At 35.2% G+C, this 17828-nt stretch overlaps 1 protein-coding gene across 5 annotated transcripts in view; it reads right to left on the reverse strand.

The window, feature by feature from the left end:
- XPR1 (xenotropic and polytropic retrovirus receptor 1) overlaps positions 1-17828 on the reverse strand; it is a 154594-nt gene that overhangs the window by 15653 nt on the left and 121113 nt on the right. For 4 of the 5 annotated variants that reach the window (XM_036273710.1, XM_036273709.1, XM_036273712.1 and 1 more), the window contains 3 exons: positions 9522-9688; positions 7507-7646; positions 1664-1885 (listed from right to left, as the gene is read on the reverse strand). In XM_036273710.1, coding sequence (XP_036129603.1) covers positions 1664-1885; positions 7507-7646; positions 9522-9688 — 529 coding nt within the window. Of the gene's footprint in view, positions 1-1663; positions 1886-7506; positions 7647-9521; positions 9689-17340; positions 17452-17828 lie in introns of those variants that run through there. The other variant, XM_036273713.1, reaches the window with a different exon arrangement.

The raw sequence follows: 17828 nt of genomic DNA on the forward strand, positions 1-17828 counted from the left end.
TGCCCATTCCCTTGATGTCTACAATATTACCTTTCTTGTAGACTTGCATCTATGTGGCCAAAGGAACAATTCCATGTGTTCTAAAAGACCTAGAGAACACACAGTGGGTGCCTCTCCTCTTCCCTTTGTGTTAGTCATTTTGGCAAATTACTGGAAGATGGTGGTTTCAACCGAAAAGCCTGACCATTCCTTTTTTGTCCTTTTATTTATTTTTTTCTCTTGCCTGTGTTTGTTCCCTAAGGCTCAGTTCCTTGCTCTCTTTTCTTCTCGGCCTTCTTCTCTTCAGAGCATTTCCAACTTCTATCTAAAACTTGGGCAATTTCTACACTGCTTCCTTCTATTTACAGGTTATCATTACTACTGCCTATTTTTTATTTCCTTTAAAACATCTCTTACACTCCTTTTAGACCTATTGTAAGCATTCTAATCCAAGTCCTTAATGTCCCATACTTTAAGAAACTAATATATATTGCAGTGCCATTAAAACTTATGAAACTATTTTCATAATGTTATTCTTCTTTGAAAAAATTCTGTGACTCCTTTCTGCCTACACGATTAAGCTTGTACTTTTCAGCCTTTCACAATCACACTTCATCTATTCAGCTAAATTTTCTTATGACTGTTCTAATCACATGGTTTTTCTTTTAGCCCCTCATTTCCACTCTTCTGTCTTTACTGGGCCTCTGGCCTATTCAAACACTCCCTCTATCCTTTATAAAACTGCTCATGCTTGACTTTAAGTCTCCTCCTTCATTCCAATCCACTATGATATGTACTATCTCTAAATTTCAAATGCAGCCACAATATATGTTATATTTATTGTTATTTTTAGCAACATACAAAGTCAATGACTGATAAAAATACTACTGTAGTTATTTAGTAAGAAAATAAAAATAGCTCTGGCCAGGTTGGCTCAGCGATTAGAGCGTCGGCCTGCGGTCCAGAGAGACCCGGATTCAGTTCCCGCTAAGGGTACGTACCTCGGTTGTAGTTTGTCCCCAGCCCTGGTTGGGTCGTGCGGGAGGCAGCCACTCGATGTGTCCCTTTCACATCGATGTTTCTCTCTCTCTCTCTCTATCCCTCCCACTCTATCTGAACAAAAAATGGAAAAATGTCCTCAGGTGAGGATAAAGAAAAATAAAATAAAATAAAATAAAAATAACTTATACTTATTGAGTTCTTTCTGTGAAGAAACTGGACTAAACCCCATTCACAACAAATTTAATCCACTTAGCCATCCTATGAACAGGGACCATATTAATCGTAATTTACAGATGAGGGTTAATATAGAGAAATTAAGTAATTTGGCCAAGGTTATATAGACAGCAACTGGCAGAGCCACAATTCCTATAACTTGAAATTATTTGTATACAAAACATACTGAAGAGTCAAATAAATTATTCTCTAAGAAAATTTCTCCAGTGTAATTTTAACACTAAATTAGTGGGCATTAATGTATTAATGTCATTTTTCTATGTGCTCATTAAGACTTTTTCATAGGTTGGAGGATGTGAAATTATTGTTATTGCTGTTTTTCGCAGGTGAAAAATGGCTGAATACCAGCAGTTTCATTTGGTTCACCCTGTTAGCTTTTTAGTTTAAATGTTATCCAGTGCTAAAACCTGAAGGAACTTTCTCTCACATAAGTGGAAGCCATACGTACTGAGAAGCGAGGCGAGGCCTGCGTAGAGATATGCTCTGGCTGTATTTCCATGGCCGGTTCTTCTGGCGGTTTCGTACCCCATCATCCTGGTCCATCATCTGCTCTAGAAGTGTCTGATCATCTGCATTCAGAGGGGCCACAGAGATGTCCCGCACAGCACGGAATTCACCACAGTTGTTCAGATGTTCATTCTCCAGGCGGAAGAAGTTCCACACAAATCGCCTTAGCAAAATGGAGTAGAGTAAGCAAATTACTTATAAAATGTGAACATACTACTATAACCTGTAAACCTCCCAGTATATCAAGTCTCCATGCATAAAAGCCAAAAACAAGGAACTAAGGGCTAGAATATTAAAATAAAATAGGAAAAGTTGGCATGGTGAGGGGGGTAGGGGAACAAGAATGAAGTAGGCAAAGGGAAGGACTCATGGAATGCAATTTCAGAGTATTCTTTCTTTCACTATAAGAACATATATTAATTGGGTGCCTACAATATGAATGGGAAAAGGCACTGAATGAGACAGACCAAGCCTCTGCCCTAATGGGGCAGAGAAATAATAAATAATCAGCAAATAGTAATGAGCTAAAGAAAATAAAGCAGGGCAAGAAAATAGATCATGCTTTTCTGAAGAGATGGCATCTAGCAGAAATCTGAATAATGCAAGGAAGTAAGTCATGTAAAATCCTGAATAAAAGTGTCCTAGGCAGAGGAAATGGCATGTATAAGGCCCCAGGTTGGAAAGGCCTTTGGTGTACTGAAACAACAGAAGGTGGCCGGTGGGGTGGAGTAGAACAGGAGGTTAAAATGGCAGGAAAAGATCCACAGAGGGCCTTATATGCCATAATAAAGAGTTTAGATTTTAAGTGTGATGGAAAACAAGGAGGGTTCTGAGAAGAATGATGTGATCTGTGTTAAAAAAAAAAAAAAGATTGCCCGGCCAGTATGGCTCAGTGGTTGAGCATCGACCCATGCACCAGGAGGTCACTGGTTTGAATACCAGTCAGGGCACATGCCCAGGTTGTGGGCCCAATCCCCAGTGGGGGGCATGCAGGAGGCGGCCAATAGATGTACTTTCTCATCCATGTTTCTCTCCCTCTCTCCCTTCTCCCTTCCTCTCTCTCAAAAATCAATAAAAAAAATATTTTGGGAAAAAAAAAAGATCATTCTATTTGCTGTACAATGAATAGATCAGAGGCAGATAAGAACAGCTGAAGGAAGACCAATCAGAAGCTATGTAGTAGTCCAGGAAAGAGATGGAGACTCAGACTAAGGTGAAAAGAAGCCCGCAGATTAGAATTTATAAAGATGGAGCTGACAGAATTTACCGGGATGTGAGTGGTCTCAAGGAATGGTGACACCATTTACTAGAGATCTGGGTTGTTCCTGTTAGACTAGAGCCATTAGATATCCAAGGGGGAAGTTCAGTAGCTGGGTGGACAAGAGCTTGCATTTCAAGGGAGAGTCAGGGCTGGAGACAACAAAAGGACAGTATGTCAAGTCATAGGCTTAGGAACAATATAAGTGGAGGAGAGATGAGGGCAGAGGATTAAACCCTGGAGCACTCTAGCATTTACAATTCGGGAAGGGAAAGAACCAGTAAAGGTGTTAAGAAGGAATAGCTGGTGAGACGGAAGAGTGTAGTTTCTGAGAAATCAAGTGAAGAAAGTGCTTTGCTGAGAGTAAAATATGTAGAGAACTGACCACTGGATTTTGCAAAGCAGAGAGGCAGTATGACCCAGGAGCACAGATTCTGGGAGACTATCTAGATTCAAATCACGGCTCCAACACTTAATAGGTGTAATGACCTTGGATGAGTTATTTAACCTATGCTTCAGTATTGCCAATAAAATGGACAGTAACAGTATCTACCTCATAAGATTGTTGCGAGGATTCAATAAGTTAATATATGTAAGGGCTGGGAACAGTACCAGGTACCTAACAGGCAATATGGAAGTGCTTGCTATTATAGATTTTAAAAAATGATTCAGTATGAGTATGGGAAAAAAAGACCTGAATTGAATTAAAGGGATTCTGGGGGAGGAGTGAAAGAATAGAGACAGCAAGCATGGATATTTCTCATTTAGTTATAAAGGAGAGCGAAAAATTGGACAATGGAAGAGGAAAATTGGGCAAAGAAAGTTTTTTGCTTTTGTTTTAAATGAGTAATAGAACATCTGATTGTATTAATCAAAAATCTTTTTTAAAAAATTTAATTTATAAAGCTGCATAGGTGAAAGAGAGAGTGGGTGGGGGAGGTCTTGACATTTGTGACAGTGAAGAAGTGCTGACAAATGGTTTAGAGAGAGCAAATATACTGTTTCCACATTCAATCTTTATCTTTCCCATTTATCTTTGTTTCTAGGTTCTTATTTTATCAGGCCATCCTGATATATGTTAAATCCTGATAAATGGTATATACCTGGTTTGAAAATATCTTTATCTCACCTCCATTTGTGAAAGATATTTTCACTGGGTAAAGAGTTCTAGATAGGCAGTATTTTCTTTCAGCATATGGATGGTATCATTTTAATGACTCCTAACTTTCATTGTTGCTGTTGAGAAGTCAGCTGTCAATCGAACTGCCACTTTCCTTGAAGATAATCCTTTCTTTTGGGCTGCTTTGTTTTTAAATAAGCATTTAAATTAAAGTATAATATGAAAGTGTGCACATAGTAAGTGTACAGTTTGTTGATTATTATTAGTTATCACACTGTAACTACCATTCAGAAATAAGAAATAAAGTATTACCATATACCAAAGCAGCCTAAATTTATGGCCCCCTGTGCTATCGTCTAGAGTTCACTGATTTACCTTTTGTATTTAGCTCTGCAATACATCTGGGATCAATTTTGCATATAGTCTGCTGTAGGAGTTGAGATTCATTATTTTCCCCTATATGGATCTAGTTGACTCGATATCATTATTACAAAACCTGTTTTTCTCCACCGTTATTTAGCCACCTTTGTCACAAATCAGGTAGTGTCAACACAGGTGGATGTTTCTGGACTTCCTATTCTGTTCCAGTGGACATTGTCTATTCTTTCACCAATGCTAGACATTGTCTTAATTACTGTAACTACATAATAAGTCTTGATGTTTGAAAGTATAAGTTCAGTTTTCATACACATACATCTTTCATTAAATTTATTCCTAGGTGTTTGATATATTCTGATGCTGTTCAAAATGGTATGGCTTTAAAATTTTTCATTTTCTAGTTGTTTGTGACTGCTTTTTAGAACACTAATTTACACCGACCCTGTATTCAGGGACACAGCTACATTCATTTTAATAGTGTATTTGTACATTCTCTTGAATTTTCTACATATGCAATCATGTCACTGGTAAATAATTATAGTTTTATTTTTTCCCTTTCTAACCCTGATACTTCCTTGCCTCATTGCACTAGCTATACTGACATGTATGATGTTAAATGGTGACAGTAGGCATACTCATCTCATTTCTGATCTCAAGGACAAGCTTACAGTGTTTTAACCATTAAATATGATCTGTTTCTGTTTTTTATAGAAAATCTATTTTTTTCATAAACAGGTATTGAACTATTTCAATGGTGGTTTTCTACATATAAAGGGTTTTCCCCCTTTATTAATGTGGTGTTACACAGATTGATTTTTAAATGTTAAATGATTTTAAATATTAAATATTACATTCCTAGAATGGACCTAACTTGGCTGTTCATATTTTATATATTGTTGGATTCATTAGCTAATATTCAGGATTTCTGCATCTCTGTATGTGAGACAGATTGGTCTTTCTTGAAACATCCTTGTAGTTTTAGATACCAAAGTCATGATGGCTGCATAAAATGAACTTGGAAGTGCTCCTTTTACTGCCTCTTTTCTCTGAAAGAATTTCTGTAAAATTGATAATATTTCCTACTCATGTATTTGGAAGAATTCCTTGGGCCTATAGTTTTCTTGTGGGGAAGATTTTAATATGGATGTAATTTCTTTAATAGATATAAGCCTACACCCTGGCCAGTTTGGCTCAGTGGTAAAGCATCGGCCTACGGACCAATGAGTCAAGGATTCAATTCAGGTCAAAGGCATGTACCTCATTTGCAGTTTGGCCCTGGCCCTGGTCAAGGTCGTGTGGGAGACAACCAGTCGATGTGTCCCTCTCATGTCAATGTGTGTGTCTCTCTCTCTCTCTTCCTTTCTCACCCTCCTACTCTATCTGAAGATAAATAAAAGAATATCCTCAGAGGATTAAAAAAAAGACAATACAGCCCTGGCCAGTTTGGCTCAGCGGTTAGAGCGTCGGCCTGCGATCCAGAGAGACCCAGGTTCGGTTCCTGCTAAGGGCACGTACTCGGTTGCAGTTTGTCCCCGGCCCTGGTTGGTTATGCAGGTGGCAGCCACTCGATGTGTCCCTTTCACGTTGATGTTTCTCTCTCTCTCTCTCCTTCCCACTCTGTCTGAACAAAAAATGGAAAAATGTCCTCGGGTGAGGATAAAAAAAAAAAATACTATAAGCCTATCATATTTTCTACTTCTTTATTGGTTTTGGTAAACTGTGCTTTTTGAAGAATTTGTCTATTTAAAAAATTTATTGGCATAAAATTACTCAATATCATCTTGCTCTTTTTTTAAAAATCTTTAATATTTTTAATATTTGTAATTTGTGCCTGCTTTACTTTTTTGCTTTATCAGTCCTGTTTTGACGTTTTTATCCATTTTATTAGTCTTTTTAAAGAACTCTGGCTTTGTTAATTTTTCTCTATTGTATGTTTATTTTCTATTCCATTAATTTCTAGTTTTTTAAAAATATATATTTCTTTCCTTCTACATTCTTTTGGGTTTGATTTTGTTTTTAAATTTTTCCAAATTTTTAGCTGCATGCTTTTCTAATATGTACATCTAAGGCTATACATGTCCTTCTAAGCATGGCTTTAGCTGTATTCCACGTTTTCTTTTGTCACATTTTCAATTTCATTCTGTTCAAAATACTTTTTAAATTTCCATTGCAATTTCAACTTTGACCCATTAGACACGTACTGCTTAATTTCTAAGTATTTGGGAATTTTCAGTTATCTTTTTATGATTTTAATCCTCTAAAATTTCCTTTGTGGCCCATCATATGGTTAATTTTGTTAAATGTTTTCATGCATTTAAAATAATGTGTATTTAGTCACTGTTGTATGCAGTGGTCTGCGCAAGTCAATTAGGTCAAGATGGTCAGTTGACTACCTGTTTATTACTGAGAAAAGTATGTTAAAATCTTTCTCTAAATTGTAAATGCATCATTGTCTACTTTTTAGCAATGCCATATTTTAAAGCTATGTTATTAGATGCATACAAATCTGAACTGGCTATCACAACTTAATCTCAAATCTCTAGGTTTAGCAAATTTCTTTAGTGCAAAATTGGCTTTAGTGCTCTGCTTATTTTGGGGTATCTGCTTTCACTTAGATTTGAGGCTATCTTGTTAGATCACTGATATTTTTAGGAAGATTTAACACATTATCCAGTATCCTTTTGTTTCCAGTGAGAACATTAGACTGAATAACCAAAACTAAAAAGTTGCAAAAAATGATTCTCAAAAGCTTTTCAATTTCTGTTCTAAGAATTTTTATTTCCTAAATTTTACTCATACCCCTTCTGATGGAGCCCAATTCTAAAAATGTTTATATGTCCTCATCAGTAGTTACTTAACTTTGTAAAAATTAATTTCTTAGTCCCACAGAATTTTCCAACTCTGAGGCTGATAACATTGAGACAAGTTGTAAAATTTAAGCTTTGCAAGTATAAGCTCTAATAAATGTTAATTCGGACAAATTTTAGGTAAAAAGAATCTTTGATAAACTTTTCAGTAGTTTGCTTACCGGAAAACCTCAAGGGGAGCCAAGACAGTAGCAATGATGTCCCCAGTATGAGGCAACAAAGTCGTGGAGGTAACTGAGATTTGGATAGTCCAAGCAAAGCGCAGTATCACATCTTCTATGATGGCACAGTAGTAATAGGCCTGAGGAATAATAAGCAAATTGAGTACATCATGTTTCTCAGAAATAAGCACACCTATCTCAGCAACATGACCATGCATACCTTACCAACAAGCTCAGGTTCAAGAAGAAAAATTTTATTCTATTTATATTTTAGAAAGATTTCACAAATTAATTTCTTTTCTTAAAGGGTGCAACATTCAAAATGAAGTTTAACTGAATTTCAGTAATCATTTAACAAATATAGTATCTTCATTCCCATATTGTATACCACCAGGCTCTCTTCTAGACCCCAGGAATACAAGCCAAATGAGATCTTCAATCTGACTGAGATGACATTCTAATATGTACTTGATATGCTAATGACTCAACAGCTAATATTAGAAACGACTGACAGATTTATTAGCTGTGTTATTTGTACTTTCTTTTTTTTAAACTGATTTTAGAGAAAGGAAGGGAGAGAGAGGGAGAGGGAGGAGCCGTGGGAGAGGGAGAGGGAGAGGGAGGAGGAGGAAGAGAGAGAGGAGAGAAACTTCTGTGTGAAAGAGCAACACTGACTGCTTGCCTCCAGTACGCACCCACAACCTGGGTATGTGCCCTGACTGGGAATCCCGCCATAGTATTAAATATTAGTGACTCCCCCCCTCCACATCACAGGATTTTATAACTGGGAAAAGATCAAGAAATAACCTAGTGTAACACACAACCTTATAGAAAAGAATACACTGTAGTCTGGTTGCCTAAAGTTATATAGCTAATTAGAGAGTGATTAGAATTCACTTATCAGGCTTCCCGTTCACTGTTTAATTTATTTTCAATATCTGAGTAAAGATACGCTTGGTCTTTTGACTTTTTTAATTGAGCCTCTCGTGTTTTTATTCATATATAGATAAATCCTAAAATAATTCCTAAAGAATTATCCATATATTCCAGATTGAATTGGCACTTTAACAAAAGCTGGTTGAAATGAATGAAAGAAACTTTCTTGATGCACCAAGCAATCAGGCACTCCCTTTCCTGCCTTCGACAGCACTGCTCCTTCAGGCAAGTATTTACACACTCATTCCACACACATTAAGTCTACTATACACCAGGAACTATGCAGGGCAGTGAGGGATATGAATACCTAAACAGATCATTATAATACAGTAACTGCTACAATGAAGTTTGTATAGAGTAAAATGAGATTAGGATGAATAGCTAAATATGCTTAGAGAAATAAAGGCTTCTTAGAGAAAGTAGCACTAGAACTGACTTTTAAAAAGAAGGAACAGCAGTTTGCAAGGCAGGCAGAGAAGAGAGGGCATTTGAGAGGAGGAAATTGCATGTTCAAAAATAAATCATAAATCATAGTAAGCTATTTGTTCCTCTGTTAACCTTTATTACATGGTATTGCAATCTGTTTACTTATTTGTTTATAATATAGTTCATGGCCTCTTTAACTTTATTTTCATTTTTTTTTATGCTCACCCGAGGACATTTTTGCATTTATCTTCAGACAGAGCGGGAGGGAGAGAGGGAGGAAGAGAGAAAGAGAAACATCGGTGTGAGAGAGACACATCAACTGGTTACTACTCACACAGCCCCAACTGGGGCCGGGGACAAATTGCAACCAAGGTACATGCCTTAGCGGGAACCGAACCCGGGCCTCTCTGGTCCTGTGGGCTGACACTCCAACTGCTGAGCCAAACCAGCCAGGGCTTTATTTTCATTTTCTACAGTGTCCAGCATATAGTAAACACCTGATACTTTTTGCAGACTGAATGAGTATTTTTTAGTAAACACTTATTTTTTCTTATTAGGTTGGGGTTGAGCATAAATTGTAATAGTATTTAGCTACACCTGAGGTTTTATTTGTTCGTTTTGTTTTCTTAAACACACACAAACACTGTACATACTTTTTGGGGGTATACAATCTCTTCCCGGAGGAAAGTGTTTTCTCCTGCATTCTTATCAAAGAGACCCCAATCCATCTTCAGATCCCAGATGAGGGTATAGCAGGAACTGATGACACAAAAGACAACCCACAGGTAAAAGAATACCTTGGTATCTGAATGATCTTGCTCTGAAGAAAGAAAAGGGAAAGGAAAAATTACTAGATTCAAGTATAATTCTTTATTCAATAAATCTAATTAAGGAACAGATTCTTAACATTTATCAAACTCATAAATGTTGTACAAATGTGCATTTGGAATTTTGGAGGCTTTATGCCTAATGTATAGAAATCCAAATAACTACAACTTTTATTTATTTATTTTTAAAAATATTTTTTCTTCATTGAATTGAGAGAGAGCGGAAAGGAGAGGGAGAGAGGGACAGAAACATGGATGAGAGAGAACACTGACTGGTCACCTCCTGCATGCCCCCACTGGGGATTTGGCCCATAACCTATGCCCTGACTGGGAATTGAACCAGCAACCTCTTGGTGCATGGGTCGGCACTCAACCAGTGCCACACAGGCCGGGCGCAATGGAGGTTTTTAATATTACTTACAAAAGATGTCATTTTAGTTTTTGCCATCAGGTGGCAGCTTAGGGTCAAACATGAAAAACATTTATGAAACACTACTTAAATGCACTGTATCTGCTTCAAAAATTTACTGAATTATTTTTAGTTTAGAACATTTCCTTCATATACTTAGGTCTTGTCATACTTATTTGTGACGACAATCAGATAATTTTCTAGATAAAATACCAGAAAGCAACCAAATGATGAAAAATGTATCCTAAGAACATGTATACAAGCAAATTTCTCTCAAACCACAAAGCAAAGCATAATTATTTTATTTCTTACAGAGGTTGTTTATTGATACAAAGGCTCAAAGTGACTTTATGCTGGGAACACTATAACCTTTGGCTTTATGCTAAAAAGTGTCTTTATAGTGCGCTAAATCAAAATAAAAAATATGTAAATGTAGTTATAAAATTTGGTCTTTTTTGTCACTCTTAAGTGCTTCATATATTCTCTAATGAAATATTTCTTTAACTTTGAGAGTCGTCATGATATTATTTGTGTTTTCTAGGAGCAGGATATACGCATATAACTACTAATATGGTCCTGAATCATCAGGTGGAACAGATACAAAGCACCTCATTTTTAAAAAGTTTAAATTTTGATTAGTTTCCCAAAGGCATAGGAAGTAAATGATGTATCATGCACTATCCACAATCCTTTCTATTAAAATAAACAAGTGTTTATTAATCATTTTCAGGTATTAAAGTGTTAAGTACAGTATGATTCAAAGCCACCCGTTAGCCATTTGTAATCTAGTAAGCAAAACAACCATTTGTTACTGATAATAAATTTGAGCTCAAAATGAATTATAAACAAAGTGCTATGAGAACATCAAGGAGAATTGGAATGTTTCCAACAGTAGGAAATAAGAGGGAGTGGCATTTGAGTTATTTCTAGAAAGGTAAATAAATAGTGCTACAAAAGTCAGGCAGATGAGGCAAGGCCATTCAAGGCAAAAGGAAGATAAAGAAAAGGCATGAGAGTGGAAAAGTGCAATGTGTGTTTGAGGAGCTGTAAGTAATCTAAATCTAGTGTGGGTGAAACACAGAGGACGTAGGGAATGGGTATGACTTGAAATGAGGCTGGAAGAGACATTTTGTGCCTGACTGTAGAATGCCTTCTTGTGCCTTAGGATCAGATCTGTATTTTTTTTTTAAATAACTGTTTGACTGGTTGCTTACATCAGAATTATTTAGTTGGTTAAGAAAATACAGATATCTCAGAGCTCCAGTATTGTGTGAGTTTGTACCAGGCTCATGAGAGCGAACTGTTAAATTTTCATAAACTTTGTAAGCTGGCTGTTAAACACAGTCATTATTAAAAATTAAACTGCATAAACTTACAATAATTATATTAAAAACAAAGGTAATACAAATTCAAAACCCATTACTTCTTAATTACTAAATTTTGCTATTATTATTCTTTTAGGTTATGTATGTTTATTTTATCTGTATGATGGAAACACTATGCAGTGTTATATATCTTTTCCCAACATTCAATGTTATCATCTTAATAGCTTGGAATTGGCTATAGTGGAAGTATTTACCCCATGGAAATCAGCAAGCACTGAAAATCAGTCCCCCCCCCCCCCCCCCCGAGCTGGTTTGTTAAACATGTACCAGCACACCATTGTGCAGCATCTCCTGGAAAGTCAGTGGTAAGGAACAGAAACAAATATTTTTAAATAGTTCACAAGTGATTATAATGAACAGTCAAGCTTGGATATAAACACATTTTCAGGTTTAAATTACTTCAACAAAACTTTTTTTCATCAAAAACAAATTAGGTGAAATATTTATACTACAACATTGTGCCAAACGAATCATCAACTTAAAAGGCCTAACAAAACATTCCTTAGCTATCTAGGTTTAGTTGGATGTGCTCTGACATATCTGTTTACCTCATTCTATAGATAGACACAAGGTCTAGCTTAGTAGTACAGTTCAATTATTAGCATCATGGTTGCATTAAAAACATCCTATAACTCATCTACTATGGTTTACAAGAAATAAAGCAAATTTAGCCTCTTAACAAAATTCACACTGTTCTCATATTTTCAAAACAAGATCAATACAAAGAGATTAAGACAAACAACTGAGCTGTAAATTATATTTGCAACTTTTTTTAATTTAATGCTTACTATATGCCAAGTGTTACATATAATATCTCATTTACTTTACACAACCATCATTTTGTTTGCTGGAAAAAAGTAATGAATTGAGAATACAGTAAAAGATACACTCATCAGGAGGTAACAAAATAAGTATTTATCAGGTAAGTATAAGTAATATAATATCAAGTCTTATTATTGAAAGCTGATTTTCTTTCCTAATTACTGAAATCACTGAGTTCAAATTATTGTATAAAAGGAGATTATGGGGGGGGGGGGAGTAAAATAAAAGAATTAAAAATGAAAGTAAAAGCAATGTGCTAATTTTCTTTTATTTCTCTTAGATTTTTAAATGTAAATCCTATCCTTAGAGGATAATTCTTTTTTTTTTTTAAATCCTCACCCAAGGACATTTTTTTTTTGTTCAGATAGAGTGGGAGGGAGAGAGAGGAAGAGAGAGAGAGGGAAACATCGATGTGAAAGGGACACATCGAGTGGCTGCCACCCACACGACCAACCAGGGCCAGGGACAAACTGCAACCGAGGTACGTGCCCTTAGCGGGAACCGAACCCTGGTCTCTCGGGACCGCAGGCCGACGCTCTAACCACTGAGCCAAACCGGCCAGGGCTAGAGGATAATTCTTAAAATGGTACAAGTCAAATGCCTCTTCCCTCCTCTCTTAGGCTGTATTATTTCTATAAAATTTCTAAAAACATACACAAGGACTTAATGACTTTAAAAAAACAAATACTTTAACAAAATAATTTGGAATAAGAAATGTTTTATCTTATGGACCTTTTTAAACAATGATTAGCATACAACTGGTATACATACGCTGTATTTTGGTCTCTTTTTAATTATTACCCTTATTTGATCTTTCTCATCTCCCAAATGAGGAGTCTTCCCCCTGAAATCATCTGCCTTCATTGGTATTCAAGAGATGGAAAAATATTATCACTTTAGGCAAGCAATTATATCTAATTCTCTCTTGGCTAACTCTGATAGCCTACTTTAATGATGCTCAGAATCACAGAAAATCAAGTCATTGCTATTCTACCCCTAAGCTTCTATTACACACCTGCCATGTTAGAAGCATAATTCATATTGGATATATTTATACTAATGACATCAGCTGAATCTAAAACAAATAAAAGTAAGGTTCTTAGAGTTTTTTACCCACAGCCATCATAGGCAGGATAGAACAAAATAACATGCCAGGAAAAATTACACATGAAATCATCTTAAAACATATTTCAGGGTAGATATTTTTTAAATGAAAAAAGCAGCAATATGTGAAAACCCAAATCTTTCTACTCTGGTAATAGTTTACTAGTTATAATTTGAAATTAAATAAGAAAACAAGTAACTTAGACTGGACACCATTTTCAAAACCCAAAGACATATGGACAAGCTGAGTTATGAGTTTGGCATCCAGCAAATCCTTGTTTTATTCCTATTACCTAAATAATCAAACCACTGAATTATGAGATTAATATGGTTCTCTGAAAATGAATGAATATAGATACTTCCCTGATCTGTTGTGGATCTTAGTTAATACATAAGGTCCTATTCATTACCCCTTTGGTGATTATCATATTTATCCTCAGGGGAGGAAGAAAGACACTGTTATTCCTATTTTACAGTTAAGGAAGCTAAAGGTCAGAGAGATAGTCAATAAGTGGAAAGATGACTGGATTTTAACTGAGAAGGTCTGGGTTTAAATCCAGACTCTGTTTCTTTCCAACTTTGTGATTATAGGAACTCAGAACCTTTAAATGACTGAGACATAAATGGAAATCACTAGGCCTAAGCATAAATGAGGAACCTAGAAATAGGAATCTTTATCCAAGGAATATTTTTGTAAGAGACAATGTTGTTTCACTAAGTCCATCTCAACTCTAAAATGAAACAGTTCCATAAAACTATAAAGTAATAACATCAGAAACATTTCTAAGACATAAAAAAATAGAATTTAAAACTATATACATATTATTTCATACTGTATATAAAATCACATTTATAGAAAAAGACAGAAGTGACTATCCCTCTTGAGAGATATAGATTATTAAAGGGACTTACCTTTAATTTTATGTATTTCTATATTATTTGAATATTATTGTTATACTAATACAAAGATATCTATGTTTTACTTGTATAATTAAAAAGATAGAAAACGGGCTAAGAAAAATAGTTGCTATTAGGGTGGTGATATTTTATAAATGATTTAAACAAGCTTTTAATGTTATATTGCTTTTGTAATAAAAAAAGAAAAATAGTACATAGGAATTCATTTATTCAACAAACATTTGTTGTCTACTACAAGCTGCATTACTTATGACATGGTCAAAATCCTTAATAGTAACTCCAAAAATTTTTGTTTACTTCTCTATTAAATAAACATAAGCTGAATGTCTATTGGGTAACCAGGTATATTTTAAAGAATGGAGATGTACTGAAGAACTATTAAGGACTATGTATAAAAGAGGAGAGATAAAAAGTAAATAGAAACAATATGTAAGTGCAATTGTAGACTTGTGCACAGAGGAGGACTCAATAAACCAGGTTTTCAGGGAACAACCAGAAAAGGCTTCCTGGAGGAGGCTCTGCTGCTTGAGCTGAGTATTGAAAGGTAAATCTTTAGTTACACAGGTTTATGAGGCTGAGCGCGCCACATCCAACTGAGTAGAAAACATTCATTCATTCATTCAATAAGTGAATACCTACTATATACCAGATAGTTCCTGCCCCAATGAAGCTTTCTATTTAGTAGAGTTAGACAATTATCAGACATACAAATAAACAAGATGATTTCAGACAGTGAAAAGTAGCATGAAGAAAACACAATATGATGACATGATGGAAACTTTAGATAATGGTCTCGCAGAGGTCTCTCAGTTGATACCTGAATAAGAAGCAAGGCACATGAAAAGCTGGAGGAACAGTTATATATTTAATATTAAGTTTTCAATAACCACGTTAAATATTTAAAAAACAGGTAAAATTTGTTTTAGTAATACATTTTATTTAATTTAATATATATAAAATATAATTTTAACATTCAGTTGTAAAAGTATTAATGAGATCTTTACACTCTTTTTTGCATACTAAGTATTCAAAATCCAGTTTGTACTTCATACTTATAAGACACAATCATTTTAGACTAGGCACATTTCAAATGCTCAGTAGCTACATGTGGTTAGTAGCTACATTACTGAATAGTGCATTAAAAAAAAAAAAAGACAAGCTGAAGACTAGGAGAAAATATTTGTAAATATCGTCCAACAAAGAGCTAGTATCTAAAATATATAAAGAACTCTAAAAATTCAACAATTAAAAAAAAAGAATCCAATTAGAAAATGGGCAAAAGACAGAGACATTTCACTGAAGAGGATATACAGATGGCAAATATGCATTTGAAAAGAGGCTCAACAAAATTAAAACCACAATGATATCACCATACACCCATCAGAATTGCTTAAATAAACAATAGTGACATCATAAAATGCTGGTGAGAAACTGGATCACTCATACATTGCTGATGAGAATATAAAATGGTACAGCCACTCTGAAAATAGTTTAGTAGTTTTTAAGAAACTAAACATGCAGCTAACATACTACCCAGGCATTTATCACAGATAGATGATAATTTATGTTCACCAAAATCCTGTACATGAATGTTTATAACAGTTCATTCATAATAACTTGAAATTGGAAACAACACCACTGTCATTCCGTAGATGAATGGTTAAATCTTGATACATCCATAACCAAGGAATAGTACTCAACAATAAAAAGGAACAAATTAATGATTCACGTGACAACCTAGATGAGTCTCCAGAGAATTATGCTGAGTGAAAAAAGGGAAGATCTCAAACAGTTACAGGACTATATGATACCATTTATATAACACTCTTGAAATAACAAAATTATTAAATGAAGAACATATTAGTGATTGCCAGGGGTTAGGAAAAAAATGGGGACAGAAGAAAAGATACAATTTAAGTTATTCAAAACTATAATATATTTTTTTAAATCTTCACCTGAGGATATTTTTCCATTTATCCTCAGATAGAGTTGGGGAGCGGGGGGAGAAGGAAACATCGATGTGAGAGAGACACATTGATTGGTTGCCTCCCGTACAACCCCGACCAGGGCAAGGGACCAAACTGCAACTGAGGTATGTTCCCTTGACTGGAATCAAACCCATGACTCTTTGGTCCATGGACTGACATTCCAAGCACTGAGCCAAACTGGCCAGGGCCAAAGCTATAATATTTTAAAAGCAATTTAAGATAAAACACAAATAAGATTGTTAGTGTAATATTCTAAATTAGCACAATGCCAAGTAGATAAAAACTACTCAAGAAATACCTGTTAAAGTTAAATTAATAATTAGAAGCAATTAATATCAAACATTTGATTTTATGGCAGCAGCAGGACTTAAGCCAATACTGACAAATGATAAATGCTAGCCCTGGCTGGTTTGGCTCAGTGGTTGGAGCATTGGCCTGAGGTCTGGAGAGACCCGGGTTCGGTTCCTGCTAAGGGCACGTACCTCGGTTGCAGTTTGTCTCTGGCCCTGATTGGGTCGTGTGGGTGGCGACCACTCGATGTGTCCCTTTCGCATCGATGTTTCTCTCTCTCCCTCCCACTCTATATGAGCAAAATATCAAAAAAAAAATGTCCTCGGGTGAGGATAAAAAAAAATAAAATAAAATAAATTCTAAAATAACTATTTCCTATGTGATATAATAGTCTATTTCTTGTCTGCATTAAGCTAGAGAAATTATAGCAGAATATCAAATTTCAAAAGCATTAAAGATCTAAGCTACTTTCAATAGTAAGCCAAAAATAAAAACATTTATCCAAATGGCTTTAAAAAATTTTTGTGTGTAAGCCTTTTTAAAAATTAATAAAATGAAAGTTTCCCTAGAGAATTTTTTAAGAATTAGTGTTTCTATATAGTATAATAAGACTAAAACGTGAAAATCCAGGCATAGTGGCCTGTTATTCAGGGTAGAAAGAGGGTAACAAACTGGCCATACCCCCAGAGAGGAAGCTTCAGGACTGTGTGTGCTCACTCAAACAATGAAATGACTATTTGCACTGAAGGCACTGAACTACTGCTGAGGAATCTTCATTAGGGAGCACAGCACCTCTTCCAGAATATTAAACAAGAAGGGCTCTAGAATGGATCTGGACACTGGAAAACAATGAGCAAATATAAATGAACTCAGCTTTTAAGTCAGTAGAGAATATCTTTTGTTTTCCCCAAGTATTTTAAAAAGTCTAATAACAAATGCTTGTTAGCATATTATTAACAATAAAGTTTCAAGTAAAATATTAAGTATTTTTAAAAGAAGTTTTTTCTTCTATATATTCAGGGAACATCAAAGAGCAAAATACCCTAAGAACATATGAATACTTTAGAATGTTAGAAATTGTAAATGAAAAAACAAAATCGAATGAAGCACTCATTCCCCATAAACAGGGTAGAAATGACAACACAATGACTTTTTCTATTATTGACCTCCCACAGGCTTTTCCTCGCCAAAACCAAAGAACCTCAAGGACACGCAA

Source organism: Molossus molossus, unplaced genomic scaffold (genome assembly GCF_014108415.1).
Source record: "Molossus molossus isolate mMolMol1 unplaced genomic scaffold, mMolMol1.p scaffold_m16_p_20, whole genome shotgun sequence".
NCBI lineage: Eukaryota > Metazoa > Chordata > Mammalia > Chiroptera > Molossidae > Molossus > Molossus molossus.